We start from the raw sequence: 25,686 nt of genomic DNA, 5'->3' as shown, positions 1-25,686 counted from the left end.
GGAATATATATATATACTTTTTGGGATCCCCAAACCCCAAAATTTCAAGCTAAGATTCCTTATGAATTCATTTTGTTGCCATCTTTCTCCCTTCCCTTAATCCCACCATAATTAACAGATGTTGCACGTACAAGAAATTATATCTTCTTTTCTCCCAAAAAAATGTATCTAATATGATCCATACACTAATTAATAACTTGGCCATTAGGATTTGTCTCCGTTCATACCCTCCAATAGAGTTTGAGGGTCTCGAGCATCTCTCGGACCCCCTAATGGGCCTAAAGTTATAGCATGCCCCTCATTATTCAACTTCCTTTCCCAAATCGTTGATTCTATTTCTGCACTGACCTTCTCTATAATGGGAAAAATACCCAGTCTAGACATAATGCACTCCACGAGAGCCCCTGAAGTGATATTCACATATTTCTCAACATCAGCAGAAAAAAAAAAGCTTTATGAGAACATAAAACACAAATGAGATTAGCAGAAATAGGTATAACTGCTAAGTTGCCATCCTTGGATTGGACCCCAACCATATCAGCAGCCTTGTTTGAACAGTCAACACCAACTTGAGCAAGATGACGAGATCAAGGCTCCTTCCTCCATTAACCACAATACTGGGTTCTTGCTACAAGTTTATAATAAAAGGTCACCACCCTCATGCTAACCATAAAAAACATTACAAAGCCCAAGAACAGACCATCAAAATTATTACAATGCTCCAGCTGGTCTGTTGGTTCATAACTGGTTATGAAATTGAAATCTGAATTTCGCACAGCTATCACAATTCCTAAATGGGCAAATACTCTTCAATTTCAAATGCACAATCTGTATCACGAGGTATCATTCTAAGCCAAATCTGTTTCTCTGTTTCTGTCAAAGAAGTCTCACTATCGGAATGACCAACATTATTAACAAGTATGCTGAAACAACAATTTTTTTTTTATCAGCAAAGAGAAATATCTATTAAAAGGGCACAAAGGGTGCCACCCACGTACAAATAAGAAAAGAGAAAGAGAAAAAAGATGGATCAACAGTGTGACAGTGTATCCAAGAGATCGAATATTAAATGCATGTCCAGCACGTATTGCCCACTGAGCCAGCTTGTAAGAGCAGTAAGCGATCTATCCTTGAGGATTGTTGGAGAAGAAGATATTCCTTCAAAAGCTCTAACATTTCTTTTTCTCCACGCAATCCAGAAAATGGTAAAAAAGGGATCAAAGACAGGGATTTTTTCCTTTATTCATAAAAATATCCTTCCAAGCCCAGATTTCCTTCCCCACAGATTCAGCAGTACATAGTGCTCTCTCAAAAGAGCAGTGGCCAGATTCCAAAAAATTCAGGTCAAGGGGCAGAGGAGCAGTAAGTGGTCCACAGGTTCAGCATCTTCTTTTTAAAGGGGACATCTATTGACCAAGGTGAAACCCCTTCTCTGAAGCTTATAGAGAGTGAGAATCCTCCTCAAAGTTGCCACCTAAGCAAAAAAAGCAACTTTGATTGGTGCAAGAGTTTTCCAAATGGCTTTCCAAGGGAAATCAGGTCTGACCTCAGAGAGGCTGTCAAGCTGTTTGTAGAAGGAGCTGATTGTGAAGTAGCCATTTTTGTTGAGCTCCCATAAGAGCACATCCGGATTGGTTCAATTGGGGGCATTTGAAATAAAGGCAGCCATAAAAAACAGCAAATGATTCCACCTCCAAATCATAGGCATTTCTAACAAAGGGGATGTTCCACGCTACCCCATTAACGGAGTGGTCCACATACTCACCAAAGCATCTTTGTTGCAAGCAAGATTAAAATTTGTTGGAAATTGGAAACTCAGAGGAGATGAGCCGCACCAAGTATCATGCCAAAAGAAAGTATTGTTCCCATTTCCAACATGGAAGTGTATGAAATTGAAAAAATCCTCCCACCCTTTCCTAATAGACTTCCAAATACTAACCTGATACGACTTCCTGGGGTCATTAGAAGCCCACCCATTGTGTTTGAAGCTGCACAGCGTGTACTCTAAAGTGAAAACCTCTCTCCAAAGAAACTCCTCATTCATGAATCTCTACATCCATTCACCCATGAGGGCATCATTGAAGAGCATAAGAGATTTGAATCTAGTCCACCTCTTGGAATTGGTTGCCAAATAGCATCCTATTTAACCAAATAGAAAAATATCTCTCCCATATTTCACTAAAGAAAATTTTTTGAATCTCTTCCCATCTTTTGGCCACACATCAAGTAATAGGGGAAAGGGACATGAAGTAAACTAGGAGGTTAGAAGGGGTGCTTTCAGTGAGGGTGAGTCTACCACCTTTAGAGAGGTTCTTATGCTTCCAACCAGCCAACTTTTTTTTCCAATTTTTTCAACAAAAGGTTCCCAATCCTTGTTGCCTTTACCTTTGCCTCAAGAGAGAAACCAAAGTTGTTCAAAATAAAAATTCCCAACTTGCAACCCATGATGCCAGCCAAGAAATTGCCATCATTCACATTTCCAATGGGGATAAGCTCACTCTCTGACTTTCAAACAAGAGATTGCTTTGAAGGAAAGAAGTAAGCATCTGAGATTAAGAATGAGCCTCTGACTAGCAGAAGATAATGGTCATCCACAATAAGGAGGTGAGAAATTTCCAGCTCCCTACTATTTCCCTTCACTGTCTGGCCTTCAAGAGTCTTGTCCCCATGCCATTTTGCAATAGGAGGCTGAGGACCTCCATGACAATAATGAAAATCAAAGGGAAGTGGATCTCCTTGTTGTAATCCCTAGAGGAATGAAAAAACCATGACAGGCAGCCATTAATGAGAGCAAAGAATGATGGTGTGGGGAAACACTCTCAATCCATTTGAACCATAAGCTCCCAAAACCCATTTTTTAGAATGTACACAGAAGAAAGCCCCAGCAAACATGGTCAAAGGATTTTTCTATATCAAGTTTGCAAAAAATTCCTCTCTTTACAGCTCTAGAGTGACGATCCACAATTTCTGAACGAATGAAGGCAGCATCTAAGGGCACAGAGGATTTCAGCCACCTAGTTGTGGAGTTGCAGATTCTACTAAAACTTAACCCCTAAACCTGCAGTCTCCAAAAAAAAAAAAAAGCTAAGAGGCCTTAATAGAACTGGCAAGTACCTTCTTCGGTGACCCAAACTTCATTTAAAGTTTCACCATTAACAATGACTTTGTTGAAGGTGTCGTATCTTCTATGGACATCAGCTGTGTGATGGAAAATTTTTCGCAGTCCCCTTTTTTAATCCATGAGGCCCTAAACTTTTGTCTCCGAGCAATTTATTCCATATTTATAATCTCGGATGATTCTTATCACAGAGGGTCTGTTTTACTTGTCTTCATCATTAAGGCTTTCAGCAAGCTCTTTAGTATCAAGATCCTGGATTTTCCTCAAGGTGGTCTCTTTCTTCACCTGGATGTCTCCAAAGGTATTGTTGTTCCACCATTTGACTTCTCCTTCAACTTGGAAAGAAGAATGAAGCTTGCAAAGCCTTCAAAGTGGGAAGTAGACCTTGACTCCCTGATGAGCTTCCCAAAACCTTAATGTTTAAGCCACATGTTCTCGAAGCAAAAGGGAGTTGGGTCCCACTTAATCCTTCCAGTCCAACCAAATGGGAAAGTGGTTGGAGGTAGGCTTTGGAGCTTGTGGGTGACCTAATGAAAATACTCCTCCCAACCCTTTGGGATTAAAAACCTGTCGATTCTTGAGAAAGAGGGGGTTTCTCTTGAGTTGGACCAAGTAAAAATTCTCCCAAGAAGGTGGAGGTCAATAAGAGAATTCACATGAAGAAAGTCTCAAAATTCTTCCATGCTAGCATTCTCCAAAGTTCTTCCTCTCCTTTCATACAGGAAAAGCACCATGTTGAGGTCCCCTCCAATAACACAAGTAGCATCACATTTTGTTTTATCTTCATAAAGCTCATTCCACAATCAACATCTGGATGGACCTTCACCTAGTCCGTACATGCCTGTAAAAAGAAAGGAAGGGAAACAAAACTTAGGAGGAATGCTAGTAACATCAAAAAGAAATATAAGAGTAGGTAACTGGAAAGATTGGAATTTTTTGTTAACTATGATAGAAATGGGTTTTTTTTTTTAAATTTTGAGTGGCTGGCTGCAGCAGGGCTTATTTGCCAGACTTATGACTTAGGCTTATCTCTTGCAATATTTGGGGTCTCAATGATAAAGCTAAAAGGTCTGTAGTGCGCAGTATTTCTTGAATACTGGAAAGGGGACATGATCGGTCTGCTGTAAAAAGCAGGATACTCATGATAAGAGTCTCACCGGCGATATCTGGGGATATTCATCTAAGGGCTGTGGGCAGCACTGGCGATATCGGTCATTTGAAAGGAAAACATAGTTGAATTGGTTGAGCACATATTGAAGCCTTTCAGTGTCTCATCTCTTCAGAAAGTTGGATGACAATTTCTCCTAGGTGTTGACAGGCATGTATGGACTAGGTGAAGGTCCATCCAGATGTTTATTGTGGAATGAGCTCTATGAAGCTAAAACAAAATGTTATGCTCCATGAGTTATTGGAGGGGACCTCAACATGGTGCTTTTCCAGTATGAAAGGAAAGGAAGACCTTTGGAGAATGCTAGCGTGGAATAATTTTGAGACTTCCTTCATGTGAATGCTCCTATTGACCTCCGCCTTCTTGGGAGAAATTTTACTTCTTTTTTAGAATTGACAGGTTTTTAATCCCAACGGACTGGGAGGAGTATTTTCCTAAGGTCACCCAAAAGCTCCTAAGCCTACTTCCAACCACTTTCCCATTTGGTTGGACTGGACAAATTAAGTGGGACCCAACTCCCTTTTCTATCATAGTTAAAAGAAAATTCCAATATTTCCAACTACCTGCTCTTATCTTTATTTTTGTTGTTACTAGCATTCTTCCTAAGTTTTGTTTGCCTTCCTCTCTCCGTTTTTTCTCTATCTCCTCAAATAAGATCATAGCTTTTTCCTCAGAATATCAAAAGAGACTCACATGGCCTTGCTGAACATCTTAACCTTCCAGAGAACCCAGTTGGACGAATGATCCTTGAACTGATCACTGTCACTATCAATGCATCTATATTCCTCCAAATTTGGTGAATCTGTTTCCACCGGATTGAAGTCCAAGTGTGTCTTTCACTCACTGGGATCAAAGCCAAGTTTGATTAGTGTTTCTATGAATGGGAGTTTACTGAAAAGTCCTAAACCTCCTGAACTTCAACCAGGCTCCTCGAGGAAACGTCAGAATTAGTTCCTTGAATCCCTTCCCTTTCGGTTTGTGAGACTGTTTCTGCATTACAAAGGTGAATGTTAGGTGAAGAGGGTCCATCCTCCTTACAGGGGCACGTTAGCCCAAGGTTAGGGAGAGGTGAGGAGGGATTCTGGGCTAAAGGGCTTGGTTTGAGGGGGAGGAAGCTTTTGGGCCAAAACAGAGGCTTTCACCCAAATATCTTAAACAGTTGAACACCTAGGGCCTGAAAGGGCGGCCCATTATTTTCGAAATACAACCAAGGGGGATCCAGCTGTCTGCCAAGCTTCAAGTCTCTCGGTCTCCAAACTTACCAGCTGTGCAGGACTTTTTCTGAGGGAGATGCTGATGCAATGACTATAATGAGGGCAGGATCCCACTAACTCTGTGGGACTGAGATTTCTGGTTGCTTCAACACATAAAGAGTCCTTTGTCATAACCAAGGGAGCGCAGAGCAATTTGAAGTCTCTGCTAATCCAGTCTCATTAGCTCTTCTGATGGGCCTGTGAAGGATTCAAAAACCCAACTCTTCTGCTGCTGTTGAGATTCTACACCATCCTTTGGAGTTGAAACCTTCTGGAAAAGCGATGTGACTCCACCCACCTGTGTTAATTTTCCAACAGACAAAGGAAGCTGCTGAAGACATTCTAATTTAGTTGGAGCATCAGGTTTTTCTCCCCTTTTATCTTCCTACTAAACCAAGACAGAGATTTGATGCTGACCTAGAAATGAGCACAAGATGCAAGAAACTTGCCCACCTCTTCCACTTCTAGAAGATGGAGACTCTTCTAGCTTTACGATATTCAGTCGTCCTAAGCATATCAATTTGTTCTCCATTGAAAACCAAGTCGACCAATATCCTTTCCACGACCACCAACCTTCATGTGTTGCTTTGCATGAGAGAGAGGACCAGATCAACTGTGCATTACATCGAAAAAGCCTGAGAACATTCCAGAAGAATTCACCAAACAACAATGTCCGAGCTTTCCACATAGTGCCACAACTTTGATTCACTGGAACCTCTTTTACAGTTTCCACACAACCCTAATCGATTCAAGCAGAAACCCTATACTTTGCCTTCTCTTTAACTCCCATGACCCCCGAGGAATCATCCTCCACTTCCTTCAGCTGAAGAACATTCAGAGGAATCTTTTCGCTTTTGTAGAGAAGGGGAGCTTAGGCGCAACGGTAAGGTCGTTGCTGTGTGACTTGGAGGTCATGGGTTCGAGGCGTGAAAACAGCCTCTTGCAAAAATGCAAGGTAAGGCTGCATACTATAGACCCATTGTGGTCCGCCCCTTCGCCAGACACTGCATACATGGAAGCTTTGTGCACTGGGCCGCCCTTTTTTTTTCTGTTTGCTTTTGTAGACTCCCAATCCAGTCAATATTTGCACAGATGAGCCAACAACCACAGAGTTAACCTGATCAGTTGACTTCCCAGCATTACAAGCAAAATTATCTCTTTCTTTGCAACTCTGCCCTTACATATTAGCTTTTTGGGAACTGATTTCGAATAAAATTATGTTGCACTTTTGTCCTGCATCAATTCCCTGAAATAAATATATTTTAAGTACTTTCCAGGTTCGTAGACACTGACTGTCGGGCAGGGAAAAAAAGCACATGAAACATATTGGAAGATTTGAAGGGAGACTCCTAATAAGAGTCAATCTAACTCATGAAGAAACATAGTGAGTGTCCCACTCAGACAGGATCCAGAAGTTTCTTGTAACTCAATTTAGCTCCAGGAAGGAGGTGGTAGGTGGAGAATTCTGCAACTTAATCCCAAAGAGAATAGGGCTGTTGACACCATTCACCAAAGAAATTAATTTACTTATTTTAAGTACTGAAACCACTTCATACCAACAGAAGACACATCCAAGAATAAGAAACATCTTACAAAATACTATTTGATGAAGGACCACCAATGGAGAATTTTGGATGCTTATATTGTGGCTTAAGCTTTAGAAATTAAGATTTTTATTTTAGTTCAGAAATTTTTGTTTATTTTAGAAATTTATTTAGGTTTATTTCATATATTTTAAATATTTTATGTTCATTTTGTAGTTATGTGTTTTAGTTGTAATTTTGGGTGTATAAGTACTCTGTGCATTGTGTTAGATAGTTATCACTTTGAATTCATAATTCCAGAATCGGTTTCCTCTGTCTCTCCCTCTCACTTCCAGCCTCTCCCTCTTCCTTCTTCCTTCTTCCTTCTTCCTCCCTTTTTCATTCTTCTCGTCCCCTTTCCCTTTCTGTCCCCTAACTCGCTCTGTTTCTGCTCTGTCCAGGCATCAATTTGTTCCTCCTCCTCCCTCCTTCTTCTTCTCTTCTTCAATTTCTCTCTATCCCTTGATTCTACCTCTCCATTTCTGTTTCTGTTCCTGTCCTACATCAATTTGGTGTCAGAGCAGCCTTTGAACCATGTCCACACTTTCCTTGCAATCATTGTTGTCACAGATCAGAACAAGTTACAGTTATTTTGATTCAAATTCCATTGCTGTACGTAATGTTGCGCTGTATGTAATGTTGCATAACTACAAGTCAGGCAACGCATTCAAGGATCAGAAACTGCAGGAAAAGCCTTGCAAAATTTCCAGAAAATTAAAGTTGTTCCACTCCTTTTCAAACACCACTTTGCTGGAAGTGGCACCAGCATCACCATCCAAGACAAGACATCTCAGAAAAGAACCCCCACAAAAAAAAAATTATCGTCCACCCGACAAGGCATGTAGCCCCATGCGCCACCCAAAGCTTTTCCAGCCATCGCCCTTTCAAAATCCCTAACTTCCTGGTATTTTCTCTTTAGACAGCCACAACCACTAGAATCACCACCCCTCAATCTACTACCATCCTTAAAACCATCAGCAGGGGACCGCCATCTGCAGCACACATGCCCCTCATGTTAGCCCTGCACATGTGAAAAATTCCCAGCACCTTCTGCAACTTGGATAAGCGCCCCCGGGGGGGGGGGGGGGTAAGTCAAAGGAGGAGGGAGGGAGGGAGGGAGGGGTCTTGGTCATTTGGTGTCTAGAAACACTGACCTTTTGGCTAAGTAGTTGTGCGTTTTCCCCTGGACATAAATTCCCTTTGGCACAAAGTTATAAAAGGCAAATTTGGATTACAAAAGAATGAATGGGATGCTAATTTGGGTTTTAGAAGTTCCTCAGAGAGTCCTTGGAGGTTTGTTTCACAGGTTTACCTGTTCTTTCTTCCTATAACAAAGTTTTGTTAGGATAGAGGCAACTGTATCCAGTTTTGGGAAGATGTTTGGGTGGGGAAGGTTGCATGGTCCTGTTACTTTGCCCAATTGTATCATCTTTCTTTTCACCACAATGATGTCATTTCCTCCTTTTTTACTCTTGAGAGTGATTGCTTTTCTTGGTAATTTTATTTTAGAAGGGATTTGAATGGAGTTGGTGGAGCTTTCTCTTTGCTCATGCAAGAGAGTGTAGATATACCTCCAGTATGAGTGATGATGAAATTTGGAATTTGGATTCATTGGGGGATTATTCATGCAAATCATTCTTTTCAAATCTAGTTAGGGCTTAGGAGTCTTTTTCTCTTTGTCAGGGCATATGAAATGCTAAAGTTCCTTCTAAAATAAAAGCATTTGTTCGGCTAGCAGCCTTAATATAGTTAGCACCATCAATCCATTGCAGAGTAGGAGGCACTCTAAACCTTGTCTCCAACATATGTTTTTTGTTGGTCTTTGAGAAAAGGGTAAGGATGTTGAGGGGCTGTGGAGGTGTGCTCCTTGTACTGTTTTATGGGGATTTGGTTGAAAGGGAATGCTAAAAATATTTTTTGAAAGAAACTGTCAAGGGATCTTCTTTGGGACAGGGTGCAGTACTCATTTTTTCTTTTGGGGTCATTCTCCGGGCTGTTTTATGAGCGGCTGTTTTCAGGGTGTTGACTAAGACTGGATGGCATTATCAAAATTATGCTGGTTTTTCTTGATTCTCTTTTTTATGTGGACAATTTATTGCTCTATTTTTTTTTAATCTGTTTCTCTCGCTAGTTTCAATAAAGCTTCTTTTTCTTTTAAAAAAAAAATATTGAGCTTTAGCGCCCTCACTTAGGCCAGCAAAAAGCTTTTAAGAAGTTCCTGTCCATGGGCAATTAATTAAAATCTCTCAACTAGGCAATATATTAACTAAAGAAAAAGCACTAAAATTGATGACAATTCAGCCATTTCGTAATTATATGATCATTTGCTTGGACCTCAAAACGTTCAGCATTTGCATGCATTGTTTCAATGCCCATGAAGAATAATGCAAATAATCCAGTTGGGAACTACATCTACCACTGGCTCAACGTCATGCACAACACCATCAAATTGAATGCTTAAAAAATGGCATGAGAACAACAATAAACCTTTGGAAGAAGATTGCATGTAACTAGATTAGTACAGTGATACAAGAAAAATGAGCATGTTAACCCAAAGCAGGTAACATGTACCACAGATTTCTCTTTTATTTAATTGTATGTCTAAACAACATTGTTTTTATTTGATACAGGTGATGGGCACTAAATCAAACAACCAAGTCAAAATACTATTCATTGATAAATGCATTCCTTCTGCATAGGCCATGTTGTTGTCAATTAAAAATCAAAACATATTCTCTTAGTGAATGCATACCTCGTACGCTATCCAAGCAACTGAAGCGACCACCATTACTGCCAATGCATTCGAAAACTTGCGATATATATCCAACTTAACTGAACTTCTCTTTGCCTAGATAGAAATAATTATAATCTGAAACACTACTTTCTAGAAATATAGACAGTAAAAATTGAAAACAAAATACAAAGAAAGTCCTAGTCTGCTACTCATTTCAAAAATGTAATATTAAAATTTAAACCAATGTTAATGGCAGAAACGTACCTGTAACTGTTCTAACGTTTTTGAAAGAGACGTGAAAATCCACAGGATTATAAATGCATTCAAGAATGCATTGGGAAGGACTATGAAAAGTCTTGCTCTTCCTGAAACATCATTGATTGTTCCCACATTCTCTGTGATATCCAGCATTTCAGTTGCCAAGAAATAAGTTACTCCAAGAAGCAACACCTTTGAGGTAAGACCACCAAGGGTGGGTCGCACAACACCATAACCCATTGAAACTGAAAGCATAATAAGGCGTGAAACTGTTTTCCTTATAGCTCCTACCGTCACAACCCAAGTTGTAATTTGAACTGGCCTCATCCCAGTATTGTTAAAATTTGCATACTCAAAATACCATAGAATCATCTCAAGCAATCCAAGAGCAATAACTGATGTGATGCAATGCTGAAGTTGCAATACATCTTTCCAAAACCTAACGTACTGAGTAAACCAAATAACACTGAGCAACACATATGCAATTACCATAAACACATAAAAATTCATTAATGGGGCCATTCTTCCAGGTAAATAACCATCAGGATTCTTCCATAAAGTCTTTCCACTCATGGTTAGTCCCTTTAGTTTTGGATCACATGATATAAAGAACAAGTTATACATTCCAGTCTTCATAATGTAGACCTCTTTATTATCCATGTTGGTAGATAAAAAGTTGCCACTGAACTGTACATTTAGAACAATAGGCCAGTTAACATGCGTTGCAGAAGGTATCCTGATGACTTCACCTTGCTTACAGCCTTCCAGCTTTGCAATATCAGATGTGCAACATATTGACCTTTGCCCACCATAAGCAGAACCGCCAATATTATCACGATCAGCTACCTCAAAAATTATAACTTGTATCAAGCCAGTACTGTGTTCCGTGCTTGAATGCTGGTTGGCAGCTTCTTTACTCCTCCAGAAGGTGATGTTCTCAAATCTATTTTAGTTGTATTTGTCAGAAATTAAGCTTTTAATGAAAGAATAAATCCAGTGAGTGAGGGAGAAGGTAAAAAAGAAGAGGAATTTGACTTTTGACTTTTGACTTTAACATTATAGAAATAAATTATACTAAAATAGAATAAATACACAAGTTTGTATGACTTCAAATTAACCATAGAAAGCTTTCTTTTAACTTGAAAACGTTACCACTGTAAAAGCTGTATTGAATATTGTCAATCATGAATGAATACACATATAAAGTGGTGGTTCCAAAATGGAGAGAAGTTGGTTGGTTTAGGTAGGTAGCAGCCAGCATAAAACAACTAAATATGACATGGATCCAAAGAGAGCACAAGCTGAATTGAGAAGAAAAATTCAAGCATTTCTATAGCCCTTAAATCAGTTTTTGTAGCAGTATAATCTCATAATAAAGTTGCTGCATCCAGTAAACATTTCTACATTTTTTTTTTTGACAGAAATTTCTATTGCAGATTGTCACTCTAGAGATTACAGCAAGTCCAAATAGCTATTAAAAAGAAAACATCTAAGCCCTTCAACACCATAAGGGATTGACATATGAGCCAAAATGAATTGAAGAACATATTTTAGTGAGCAGGACACGTGGAGAATATTCACCAGCTAATTACATCTAAAAGATACATTTGCATATACCTATCTCTTTAACTCCTAAGCTTATAGTTGATGACTAGGAAAGAGTCAGCATTGGAATAAAAATCAACATAAGGTTGAAGTCTTGAAGAAACAAAGTTACAATTTCTTGAGAAGGAATAGAACGAAACGAGAAGCAGAATAGTGGAGCACAAATTTTTGATAAATGAAATGCCATGCAGCGTAAAAGAATTAATGAACCCAACAAAAAATTTAACATTCAGAATTTCAAATTCACCAATGAGATTCCATAATCAGATATCATACCCCTCAAATATGAAACCTGTCCCCGTTTTCCTGCAAGAGGATCCTGACCATTACAAAGCAATCCCTTGCCAGTGAAAATTGAACCCTTCACTAGAGATTGACAAAGGAGGTCGGCAAGCATGCTGAGACAGCCCTGCACTTGACTCCAGATAATGAGGAACAAAGGCCACCAAGGTGCCACGCCACCCAAGTCAGATTGCTGAGGTGCCATGTCATCCAAGTTGGCTTGCCGAGACGCCACTTCAACCTGGTCAACTCGGCAAAATACCACATTCAATTCAGAATGATCACTGAGGGGAAACACCAGCCTCGGGGTTGGTACACCCATAGTAACAAAAGAGAATTCAATTCTATGATCCAATCATTCGGTGTAAAAGGTAATGGATGGTGAATATTTGCAGATGTGTTCTGTTAGTTCACGAAGGAGTTTTGTCTTTATTCTTGAAGAAGCTGGTGCAGCAAGTTCTTCACATCCTAGGTCATGGAGTAAGGTGGAGGTAAATCAGGCAAAGGCGACAAGTTGTTTGAAACCAGATCATTATATTTTTGGTGTGGGGGAGATATGTGACTGAAGGATTCCGGAGTGACAGTTCCAAATAACTTCACATCATGTCCGGAGGAGAACATCAAAAAGGTGAAAATACATAGGGCTCTGGTGGTTGCTGCAAGCATCACAGAGGTGGCTAGGGTTGCTGCTGCGAAGACAAGAGCACGAAGGCTGGGCTTGGTTGGCTGGTCCTCATCTTGGACTTGAGACAGGTATGTGAAAAAGGAAGTTCTTTCTTATTAAAACTGGGCCATTTTTCTATCGAGAGAAAAAAAAAACACTGGGTCATTTAATGGAACAGGGCCAAGGTTTAAATAATAATTCTTTGAACCTTTCTATGGGTCCTAAAGAGGGTTTATTTCAACAGGGTTTTCTCAGCTGGGTCTTGCTTCTAGAAAGGCCCATTGTGAGGGTATGGGTGACCAGGCTCATATCATATCCAATCCCATTAGTGATCAGGTCCATTCCCCTGGCCAAAATTCACAGAAGTCAGAAAAGGGAGTTGACAGAAGTTGGATAATTGCTAACAAAGTCAAAGGCCTCTCTCCAATTATACAAGAAAATTTAGAGCAGATAAACATTAAGTGTGTTCAGGAAGACTTTAGCTTGGTTTTGAAAAACTGTTCAGGAAGAAAATGATGATATTTATTATTTTTATAACAGAGTCGTATCGGTTGTTGATTTTGGTTTTGCAGTAGGGTTAGAGGCTGGTATATCCAGGAGTAATGGAAAAAAATAAAAAAATTAAATAAAAAATTAAATTAAATTAAATTAAAGCTTGTTTGGGTACAAAGTCTGATACTTCAGGTTTTAAATCTAAAAAATCTAAGGGCCCAAAGGTGTATGCTTGTCAGAAAGCTGCTCTTACGGGTGCAGAAATGAGGAAAATATATGATGCGAAGAGAGAGTACGCCGGTGAGATGTGGTCAAATATTTTAAGAAGAGATTCTGCAGGCGATTTGAGTATTGTGGAAGATGCACTTGGTAAGATGAAGGATATAGGAAGTAATGGAACTAGCAAAGGAAATGAGGCAAAGAAATGGGGAGATTTTTCAGATAATGATAGTGATGACATTAGCGAGTTTGAGTGTGACGGGGGTTTGCTGTTGGATGAGATTCGGGAACAATATGGATATGTTTCTGAATTCTGTGACGATCTTCGGGAGCTTTCATATGTTCATCCAGCACCATTCAAAGGATTGGAGGGGGTTTCTATTTTTTATAATAAGGGGTTGGAGAACAAAATGCAGTGCAAGATGGTATTTTACCTACACTAGAGGTGGTGATTTCCAGGATGGATTTAGAAGCCCAAGAGATATTGAATAAATTAGATATGAAAATGAGTGCTGCAAGAACAGAAGTGTGTTTTATTGGGGGTAAATTCAAAGTGAAGAAGGGTCAAAGGAAGCCAGAAAATCTGAAGTGCTCAGTGAATTACAATGGGAAGGGTTTGAAAAGGGGTTTCCTTGGTTAATTGGTATTTTTCTGATTGTTGTCCTTTTATTTTTTCGTTTTATTTTCTCTTTCTTTTCTTTTTTTCTTTTTCCACTTTTTTTTTTTTGGGTGAACTTCTTGTCCCCTTAGTTTGTAACTTCACTCTCTCGATCTAATATTCCCCTTAGTTTGTAACTTCTCTCTCTCAATCTAATATACCTTCTTTTTATTATTTAAAAAATCATTTGCCCTAATGAATATTGGAGTTAAATGTGCTCTAAAGAGGACATTTACAAGAAATCAAGCAGACATCCAAACAAAAGGAGTGTCGGTCCTTAGAGCAAGATACACCCTACGGTTCCTTGCTCAAGCATCAAAGAGCCATTCCCCGAACCCCTTCCAGTGTGGTTTAGTTTTGCAGGTCCCTGTTTGTGCACCACACCAGAGAAAGAGACCTTGTTCACATTGATCTGCTTGGATCCCTGCAGCCATCAACCGGTGAATTTGCCAATGCAGTTGAGGCAATAAGCACAGAGGTGGAGCAATCCTATTATTTACTTACCTCCAAGATGGCCAACTTCTATGGGATTAAAAAAAAAAGCTGGCCAAATATGCAATGCATCTGAACACTCTATAGGAGATTGCATACCTTTCCCTATGTGAGCTACATAAGACCAGACAAAGCAACATGCATCCTAAAGGACACTCATGATGGTTTATATGGAAATCAAATGGGGCCAGAACCTTGGTTATGAAATCTCTCAAACAAGGACAGCACTTTTCCACATCCAGTAAGGAAGTCTGCTCCAAAACCCTTGGACTAACATTGATCGAGCAAAAATCACTCCTCAAATTAATTACAAGATTAGAGACTCTTTCAAAACTCTGCAGAATAGTGAGAACGTTCACAAAAGAGTGAACATGATCATCAAAGAAAATATAATGGTGACATCTGCAAACTGCAAATGGGACACAACAACCTCGTCCTCTTCCCACTTTAAAGCCTCTCACAACCCCCCATCAACAGCCATATCTATCATTCTACTCAACACCCACCACAAGGACAGCAAGAGAAGGGGATAACAATCCCCTTTCCTAGCTCCCTTAGAAACAGAAAACCAATCTTTAGGCTGCCTATTAATAATTACAGAAAATTATGAACTACACAGGCAGCCCCTAATCCAACTCCTCCACAGCTCCACCTAACTCCAAAGCCTTTCATCCTACGCACCCTATCCAAGAAACCCTAACTAACTCTATTGTAAGCCTTATCAAAGTCTAATTTAAACAAAAGCACTTTGAGCAAGAGAAATAGTATCACTAAGGACATAACCTATTAGCAAGCACCTTAACTATGATCTATACACACTTGATACTGAACTAGGAGGCTGAAAATCCTAACCTTAATCAACCTATTCTTCTTGGCCACTAGATAAAGGTAGAATTCAAACTTTTCCCCAATCTACCATTAGCAAGCACCTTAACTATGATCTTATACACACTTGATACTAAACTTGGAGGCTGAAAATCCGAACCTTAATCAACCTATTCTTCTTGGCCACTAGATAAAGGTAGAATTCAAACTTTTCCCATATCTAACCATTAGCATGAAACTCATAACCCCACCCCACCCCCCCACCCCCAAAAAAACCACATCCACCACTGCCTCATTAGCAACCAAGATAGCACGCAGAATATGCCTTCCTTTGAGCAAGGGAAATAATCTCACTAAGAACAGAGCTCAACCTATTAGCAAGCACCTTAGCTATGATCTTATAGATACTTAACTAAGTAGGCTGAAATCCAAAACTTAATCAATCTATTCTTCTTGGGCACCAGAGAAAGGTAGAATTCACACTTTTCCCCAATTTCCCCTGCTAGCTTAAAAGCTATTAAATTCTCCCTCACTACCTCATTTTACGTTATTTTAGGCCTACTCCTATCCCTTTTTATAGTAGAGAGTCTAGAGACAATAACAAACTCACTCTTCCTTACAGGTGCACTACTTGGCTTGCATTTCAAATGCCCAAACCATCTAAGCCGCCCTTCCCTCATCTTGTCTTTGACTGGTGCTATGCCTAGTTAATTGCATATATGTTTGTTCCTTAATTTATCATTAAATGTCATCCACCTAAACATTCCCATTTTGGCAACTTCTACTTTTTGCACATGTTTTTTCTTAATTGCCCAACATTTTGATCCATAAGGGTTCTACAATCACACAACACACCTAACGCACTCCCCATTTTACCGATCATGCTTTAACTCTATGTACTACATCTCTTCAATTTCTCCTTCCACTTGCATAATAAATCCAAGATAACGAAATCTACTAGTGCTATTAATTTCTCGATTATCAAGTTCAATCTTATCTCCAATATTCCTCCTTATGTAACTAAAATTACATTTCATATATATTGTCATATTAAAATTTATCCTAAAACCTTTAGACTCTAAAGTGGTTTCCAAAGTTTTAACTTAGATTCTACTCCACTCCTATTTTCATGAATCGAGCAATATCATCTTCAAACAACATACACAAAGGGATCTTGTTTTGGATACTCCTAGCAACTTCATCAATCACTAAAGCAGAAAGACAAGGGCTCAAAGTAGAACCTTAATGTACATCTATGGTGATTGGAAATTCTCTAGGCTCCCCTCCTATCATCCCTAACACCACTTGTTACTATATCTTGCATATCCTTAATGACATCAATATATCTATTGCATACTCTCTCGTTTTCTAAAACCCACCAAAGAACTTCCTTAGGTACTCTATCATAGGCATTCTCTAGATCAATAAAAACCATATGCAAGTCTCTAAAACCCACATTTCTAGTCTTATTCTTAATTCAATTACCCTTCCCACAGTTTCATTGAATGACTCATAATCTTAATTTCGTGATAATTATTACAATTTTGAATAATATAATTTTTATATTATTGTATATAATAATAGTACTCTCATTTTTATTGCTTTCTATTTTTAATATTGCTATAACCAAGGTCTTAAATTTTGATTTCGACTCAAATTTCAAAGCTCATAAAGTATGGAAATTTTGATGGTAATTTTGATTTCGATTTGAAAAAATCATGGAACTTAGTAGTAAAGCATGAAATTCTTTTATGAAACTTTAGAAATAGTTAATAGACATAATAATATAAGTTTTAGGACTAATATATTACAAGTTAAATACATTTATGTTATATATGAGGTGGAAAAGTTGTAATATAATGTGTGCATGAAACATATTTATAAAATAATGTGCATTAAACATATTATCAGTTAATACAAATGAAATTCATAAATCATTTAAATATTATTTATTATACAAACAATGATAATTTAGACATGAATGGTTAGATAAAATTTTGTTGTAAGTATATTTTTTCATATAATTTCAAAAGCCCTCGTAATAATTGTTTTTATTCAATAAAAAAATAAAACAAATTAAGAGAAAATTTTCAATTCCCTCCTAAACGTCTCATTTGAATTTCAAGGAAATTTCATTTTAGTTAAAATTTCGACAAGTTTCGCTAAAATTTCGAGATTTTGATAAATTTCTGATGATTCGTTGAAATTTTGACAGAAATTATGTACAACGGAAATCAACTACCATTTCGATTTCAAGGGTGATTGAAATAGAAAATTTCAGCGAAAATTTCGACAATTTCGTGAAAATTTAAGACCATGGCTATAACTTATTATTATGCATATAATAGTAGTGCGTAAGAATTCTATATCATGGGGGGTATTCATGTCCAACCAGCCAAAATAGAGAGGACAATTTAATCTCCAAAAAGGGATGTCCATGGTAATGGATTCCCATAAAAGATTCTCACAAGTGAGCATGGAAATGGGATTTTATATTTTTGTGGAAATATTTCATTCCTAAGAAATGTGAGATTACCTCCACGTATTTTTTGGGCCCCAAAACAAATGAGAGAACCAGAAGCCATGGACATGTGAGCCAAACGGCATGCAAGGGGTATTTCTAGGCCTAGATAGAGAGAAAAATTTAAGGTCCATCTATTTGTGGTTATCAATATTCTTTTTCCATTTTCAGATTTCCAAAAAACTACAAAAGAGTCACTTTTTTTTTTTTCAAATTTTCAAACATCTATAGAAAATTTGGAGAACATCTTTTTATTGTTTCTTTCTCCATTAAATCTTAGAGGGCAAGCCGTGGATTAACAGAAAGGTCGCTACTTTGTGCCTAGTTGGTCATAGGTTTGAGTCCAAGGAAACTCTCTCTCTCTACATAAAAAATTAAAAAATAAACAATAAAAAAAAAAGGGTAAGGCTATGTACATGATCATGATCCTCCCCCTACCCTCGCAAAAAAAGAGCCTTGTGGCCTAAGGACACCCTTTTCTCAATATACAACAACAACAACCACAACAAGCCTTAAGTCCCACTAGGTGGGGTCGGCTACATGAATATTTTTCCACCAATACACACAATCCAAAACCTTTTCTTCTATTAGATTAAGGGTTTGTAAATCCTTCCTCACTACCTCATTCCAAGTTATTTTAGGCGTATACCTACCCCTTTTCGAGCTGCATGTGCGGGAGAGTGTTAAAACTTGATATACGTTGTTGGCCCACAACCTAATAGCTTAAGCTTTTAGGTAAAGTGGTAATCTAACATGGTATCAGAGCAAAAGGGGATCATTTCCCAGCATTCTTGTCCTTGCTGAGCGTAAGAATCGTCGTCTCTTAGATGTCGTTTGTACTTTATTGATTGATTCTTCTATACCTTCTAAGTTCTGGGTAGAAGCTTTATCTACTGCTGTCTATTTGACCAATCGTTTGCCTACTGCCACTCTAAATTATGATTCTACCCATTTTCTATTATTTGGCATATCTCCTGAGTATCAATCCTTTCATACTTTTGGGTGTGTTTGTTTTGTTCATCTACCACTTTGAGCGTCACAAGCTTGCTGCCCATTTTGTCACGTGTGCCTTTATGGGATATAGTCCTACTCAGAAAGGATTTGTTTGTTATGATGCTCATGCAAACAAATTCCGGATCTCCCGAAATGTGATTGTCTTCTAAAATCAATATTTCTTTCAGTCTCAGGTTATTTATGATACTACTATTACTCTTCTTTCCGCTTTTGATGATGTGTCTTCTTCTATTGAGCAATTTAAACCAAGTGTGGTGTATCATCGACGTCCTCCTCCTTCTTCAACACCCCTTCTAGACACTGATCCGTCATCTGATTCTGCGATTCCTCGGCGCTCCACCCAGGTTACACATCCACCAGATAGGTATGTTTTCCTCATTTTCTGCCACTCTCGACATTGTTTCTGTTCCCCACTCATATACCCAAGCAACCGCCCAAGCATGTTGGCAGCAGGCCATGCAAGAAGAAATCCAAGCTCTTCAAGATAATCACACTTGGGATCTTGTGACTTGTCCCTCTGGTGTCAAACCTATTGGTTGTAAATGGGTGTACTCAGTCAAGTTTTGGTATAATGGGTCACTGGACAGATATAAGGCCCATCTCGTGGCTCTTGGGAACCTGCAAGAGTATGGTATTGATTATGAAGAGACCTTTGCACCTATTGCCAAAATGACTACTATGCGGATTATCTTGGCACTTGCTGCGTCGCAAGGGCGGTATCTTCGACAAATGGATGTGAAGAATGCTTTTCTACATAAGGATTTGAAGGAAGAAATTTGTACGTCTCCACCTCTCGGCATGTTTGCTACACCTTCCTCAAAGTTTTGTCAGCTACGCCAATCCTTGTATGGATTGAAACAGGCTCCGCGTGCATGGTTTGATAAATTTCGCTCTACCTTGCTTGCTTTTCATTTTACTCAGAGTCAATTTGATTCCTCTCTTTTTCTTCGCAAGACTTCTAAAGGAATTACATTGCTTCTGGTATGTGTTGATGACATAGTAATTACTGGCTCTAAAATTGAACTAATTAAGCAATTACAACAGCATCTCAAGGCCTCTTTTCACATGAAAAACCTTGGTCTCCTGTAGTACTTTCTTGGCCTTGAGGTGCAGCTTACTCCAACTAGTATGTTGTTACACCAACACAAATACACGCAGGAAGTGATTTCATTGGTTGGTCTCCAATCGGGTAATTCTGTTCTTTCTCCTTTGAAGGTAAATCATAAGCTTCATCAAGAGGAAGGCGAGTTTCTATCAGATCCATCCTTGTATCAGCAGCTTGTTGGGAGTTTGAACTATTTAATGATTACTCGTCCTAATATTTCTTTTGCTGTGCAGCAAGTCAGTAAATTTATGCAGGCTCCCCGACATCTTCATTTAGCTGCTGCCCGCTGCATTATCCGATATCCGAATGGCACCTCTAAACGTGGGTTGTTTTTTCCTAAGGAATCTTCCTTACAGTTGGTAGGGTATAGTGATGCTGATTAGGCCGGATGTGCAGATACTCGTCGCTTTGTTACTGGTTGGTGCATGTTCTTAAGCAATGCATTCATTTCTTGGAAGAGTAAGAAGCAAGACAGAGTTTCCAAGTTCTCCACTGAGTCTGAGTATCGTGCTACGTCTTTAACATGCTCTGAGATCACATGGCTTCGTGGGTTACTAGGTGAACTTGGTTTTTCTCAGCTTCATTCCAATCCTCTTCATGCTGGTAATACCAGTGCTATCTTGTCTTCTATGAGCGTACGAAACATATTGAAGTCGATTGTCATTCCATAGGTGATCCTTTGACAAACGAGTGTTTACTCCTCCTCACATTTCCACCGAACATCAAACTGCAAACATATTCACTAAAGCTCTTTCTTGGCACCGGCATCAATTCTTGGTTGACAAATTGATGCTTCTTGATTTACTAGCATCAATTTGAGGGGGGTTGTTAACGGAGATAATTTGGGCATTTAGGCTGTAAATAATGCTGAAAATCTAGCAGCACTTAAGTGCTGAAAATCAGCAACAACTATGTAAATCTCTTCTATATAATGAAAGAAAACTTGATGGAAAAGGGATTATGACCAAAATTAACACTCCTCACAGGCGCTTTACTAAGCTTGCGTTTCAAATGCCCAAACCATCTATGTCTCTCCTCCCTTATCTTATTTTCAACCGGTGCTATGCCTAAATTATTGTGTATATGTTCATTTCTTACTTTATCTTTTAACGTTAAACCATCATCCACCATAATATATGCATCTCAGCAACTTTCATTTTTGCACATGTTTTTTCTTAGTTGCCGAGCATTCCGAACCATAAAGCATAGTTAGCCTTATAGCTGTCTTATAAAACTTTCCTTTTAATTTTAAGTGTATTCTACGATCACACAACATACCTAACGCACTCCTCCATTTTACCCAACCTGTCTTTATCCTATATACTACATCTTCTTCAATTTACCCTTAACCTTGCATAATAGATCCAAGATATCTAAGTCTATCAGTGTTATTAATCTCTTGATTATCCAATTTAATCTTCTCTCCGTTGCTACTCCTTACATTATTACATTTCATATATTCAGTCTTATTCCTACTTATCCTAAACCCTTTATACTCTAATGTGGCTCTCCAAAGTTCTAGCTTAGATTCCACTCCGCTCTTACTATCATCAATCAACACGGTATCATCTGCAAAAAAACATATACCAAGGGATCTCATTTTGCATATTCCTAATAATTTCATCAATTACTAAAGAAAAAAAGATAAGGACTCAAAGTAGAACCATGATGCACAACTATTGCGATTGGAAACTCTCTAGAATCACCTCCTACAGTCCTAACGCTAGTCACTATTCTATCATACATATCCTTAATGACCTCCGTATATCTACTACAACTCCCTTCTTTTCTAATACCCACCAAAACACTTCCCTTGGTACTAGATCATACGCTTTCTCTAGGTCAATAAAAACCATATGCACGTCCTTCTTTTCCCTAAACTTTTCCATTAAACTTCTTAAAAGATAAATAGCTTTTATTGTTGAACTCCCAAGCATAAAACCAAATTGATTTTCTAAAATCTTCATTTCTAATCTTATTCTATATTCAATTATCCTTTCCCATAATTCCATCGTATGACTCATAATCTTAATTCCATAATAATTATTACAGTTTTGAATATCGCCTTTGTTTTTATACAAAGGTACTAACATACTTTTCCAGCATTTTCTGGCATTTTCTTGGTTTTTTTCCACATAAATCCTTAAAAACCAAAAAACAAGGTTGTGGCCTAATAATTGTTTGGAAATCTATAAAATGGGAAAGGAAAATTGTTTTCACAACAAAATAAGCCCTAAAATTTGGGGCCATATCTTTGGATTGGGTTGAATTAGGGAAAGAGGATCAAAAATCGGGAGAGGGGACAAAACCAAAATACAAGGGAGCAAGCTACAAGCAACTCCCCCACTAAGTGCCGTGGGGCATCCCTAAGGCATACATCAGTGCAACTAACTTCTCTTTTTCCCACCATTTCACTTTTTGACCATGCAAAGCTGCAAACCCCACACCGAAAATAGAATCTGCTAACATACAATCACCAACGGTGCTGAACCTAGTGCCCTCTATCTTTTACCCATTTTGCATCATATCTAACTATCCAAGCATCATGATCAAATTAAGGGGATGTCAAGTTATTGCCTTAAGCCTCACAAGAAACTTAGGGCTCCCATCATCCTGTAAACAAACTCCTAAGTAACCACATTAACGGCTCCAAGAATTAAAGAAGGAAGAAGAGGGAAGAATTGGAGAGAGAGAGAGAGAGGAGATTGAAAAGAACAGAAAGGGATTGCAAAGTTTTGAAACGGGCTCTCGCATACCTTCCTTGTCAAGATTGCATCGCTGTAGCTCTAAACATAAGTTCATCATTCCTTGTGAGAGATAGCTCTAAACTTGGTTGATTGCATGATTTGAAAACCAGTATTCTTCAAATTTTCTTTGCGTATGTTGAGTGAATTCCAGCTTGCTTAGAGCAAGTTTCAAGAGTAGTATCGATATTGCAAGCTCACAAACAAGCCTATGAAACCAATGGTACCTAAATTGGCTAATTATTGGTAGATAATTCCCAAATGAGAATGACCTCACCAAGGAATCTAGTTTGTTTAGTGCCCAAAAACAAATTATATGCTAATACTGATGAGCAAATCAACATAATTATAGACAAGAAAGAATGGTTGTAAGGAATCAACATCTTTAAGGACTCAGCATTTTATTTCTACTATACTGAAATAATATCAACACATACACACATGCAATGGTTGTGAGCCCAACTCTGGATAGGTATTGTCCACATTGGCCCACTGGCCTCACAAGTTTGTCCCATAAAAGGCGCCTCACATAGTTGGAGTCCAAATCATTCTTATAACCCCAAGATCTCCCTATTACACATCCTATATGGGACCATGACATGCTGTCCTATCCAATCTCTGATGCCCTGGTCAGAGTAGCTTATGCCTTTGTATAGCCAATGAGGTCATTTTGATCCATGGGTCTCACAGGTTTGTATGACTCATGATTGGAATCCAAACAATTCTTACGAGTCCAAGATCTTCCTAGTACATATCCTATGTGGGACTGTGACAATATGCAATGAGGCCCCAGATCTGGCTAGATAAAACATAATAACCAAGACAAAAAATAATAATACGGCGAATGTCAGAGCAAATGAAGCATTTTGGACGGCAACATTCGATCAGGATCAACACCAAAATCTAGAGAAAATGAAGTGTACCGGATATAGGAGCGACCGTCGTGGACTGAGAAAGGGGCGGTGGAGTCGGCGGTGCGAGCGGCGACGATGCCCTCGCTGCCGCCGGAGAAGAGGAAGGCATTGCCGACCTCTCTGAAGTAGGAGTTGCTTGTGAGGTAGAAGTGCTTAGACGCATCGATGCTTGCAATGGCTGACAGCAGGATGGCGAGGCCCAGACCAGACAGGGTGCTCAAGGCCATGGCCATTGGCCAACAAGAGAGACAACTACAGAGAGCACTTGCGGATTTGGCGCAATGGCGTCGCTCCGATCTGAATTTAATTCTATAGTTATAAAACCAGCAATATAAAATTACACTTAAAAGCTTTCAAGCAGGTCTGGTTGGTGTCATGCAGAAGCTAAATTTAACCACAAACTGTGAAAAGGAATTGATTTTGGGTGTCGAATTTAGATGGGTCTAGATTTTAATAAACTTATAATTAAAATATTTAATATCTCCCCTAAATATTTACTGTCCTAATCCTCAAACATGCATTCAAATGAATCGAGAATTTGTTGGACGGAAAATGAGTAGAGTAGATTAATTTGTTTCTTTTGTATGCAAAGAAATTAGCAAAATAACTAAGAGAAGATTGACTTGTGGGTAACTTAAAGTATTTGAAATGGGAGAAGGTAAGTTAATATAAAATTATTTTGAAATTTGTCCAAAACCATTCAATCTAAATCTAAACTTCAAATTTTTGAAACATTGAAACAAATTTTTGAAAATATTCCCATTTTTGAATTTTCATCAAAAATTTCATTGGCTGGAATATTTAACTCAAAGATTCTATTGACTAGTCACACTTCTCATATGTTTTAAAAATATAAATAAATAAACTTGTCCAACTTGGTCTAAGGGTACCTAACTTTTTCTCCTCTTATACACTCGACATGAAACTCTCGATCACCCTAAAATTTCTCTTACAATAAATCACTATCCAATCAAACCCAAATTTCATAAATAGCATTAGCATGCGGATCTTTTTGCTTAACTTCAAATCATCTTCCTCTCAGTTGGTATATCTCTTCTTCTCACTCTCTCACCCAAAATCTCTAATCAAATTTTGTCTTCTAAATATATCTCCACCTCTCTCACACACAATTAATCTTTGTCTCCCTTGCCCCGAATATCTCTTCAATTTTTTCTCCAATTCAAATTCAAAAATTATATGATATAGGAATCAAATTAATTTTAGTATTCACTCATGCTCGCATTCTTTCCTTCCCTACAAACAATTCTTCCTATAAAAATGTGCATGAATCCTCCCCATCATCCATCCCTATCACCTCCTATGTCTTATGAATATGTTTGTCTTAGGTTTTTTTTTTTTTGAAGAGGTAGTCATGTCCCTCTCTCTCACTTGTTGATGAAGACAATGAAAATAGAGTATCTAGCAATAGAATATTCGAATGATATATGTTACTTTTTTTACTTTTTCTCTTGCTTGCAATCTTTTGCCCAATCTTTATTTCTAGTCCTAAAGATTGCAAATCATATTGTGATACATCACCTAGTATTTTCATGTATTTTTCCCATTTTATCAGGAAGTGTAGTGTTGCATAGGCATGATAACTTTTGCTAGAAATATGATTAAAAGGAAGTATAATAAACTCCAAAGGAAATTCATCAATATCTCATTTTATATTGATGGGGTAGTTGTTGACTTTGGTGTATTCCCAAAAGGGAGGTGAATTGGATATTTAAAATTTTGGCCTAGGTTCAACTAATCCAACAACCAATATTACACAAATTTAGGGTCTTTCTATGCAATCACAAATGCGCAAATAAATATAATATGCGGAAATTTAAATCATTCGCATCATTCATCGACCATTAAACAATAACATACACATGCAGTAAATAAATCGCGAAAAAATAAAGTACACACACGGTATGTTATCGGGGTTCGGCCAATACTGCCTACGTCCCCGTCTTAGCTCACCAGCATAACGATTCCACTATGGCTCACTTAATGGGTGGAGCGGCACCATTTACAATCAGGTCAATT

At 38.3% G+C, this 25,686-nt stretch overlaps 1 protein-coding gene across 1 annotated transcript in view; it reads right to left on the bottom strand.

Annotated features, from left to right (window-relative positions):
- LOC131164287 (uncharacterized) overlaps positions 1 to 24,071 on the bottom strand; it is a 28,544-nt gene extending 4,473 nt beyond the window's left edge. The window contains exons 1-3 of the mRNA XM_058121369.1: positions 23,659 to 24,071; positions 10,121 to 11,057; positions 9,875 to 9,970 (exon numbers count right to left, since the gene is read on the bottom strand). Coding sequence (XP_057977352.1) covers positions 9,875 to 9,970; positions 10,121 to 11,057; positions 23,659 to 23,882 — 1,257 coding nt within the window. The 5' untranslated portion in view covers positions 23,883 to 24,071. The remainder of the gene's footprint in view (positions 1 to 9,874; positions 9,971 to 10,120; positions 11,058 to 23,658) is intronic.
- Positions 24,072 to 25,686: the final 1,615 nt, after the last annotated feature.

This window comes from Malania oleifera, chromosome 9 (assembly GCF_029873635.1).
Source record: "Malania oleifera isolate guangnan ecotype guangnan chromosome 9, ASM2987363v1, whole genome shotgun sequence".
NCBI classification, from domain to species: Eukaryota; Viridiplantae; Streptophyta; class Magnoliopsida; order Santalales; family Ximeniaceae; genus Malania; species Malania oleifera.
Note: the sequence above shows the minus strand (reverse complement) of the source record. Positions and strands in the feature narration are given on the sequence as shown.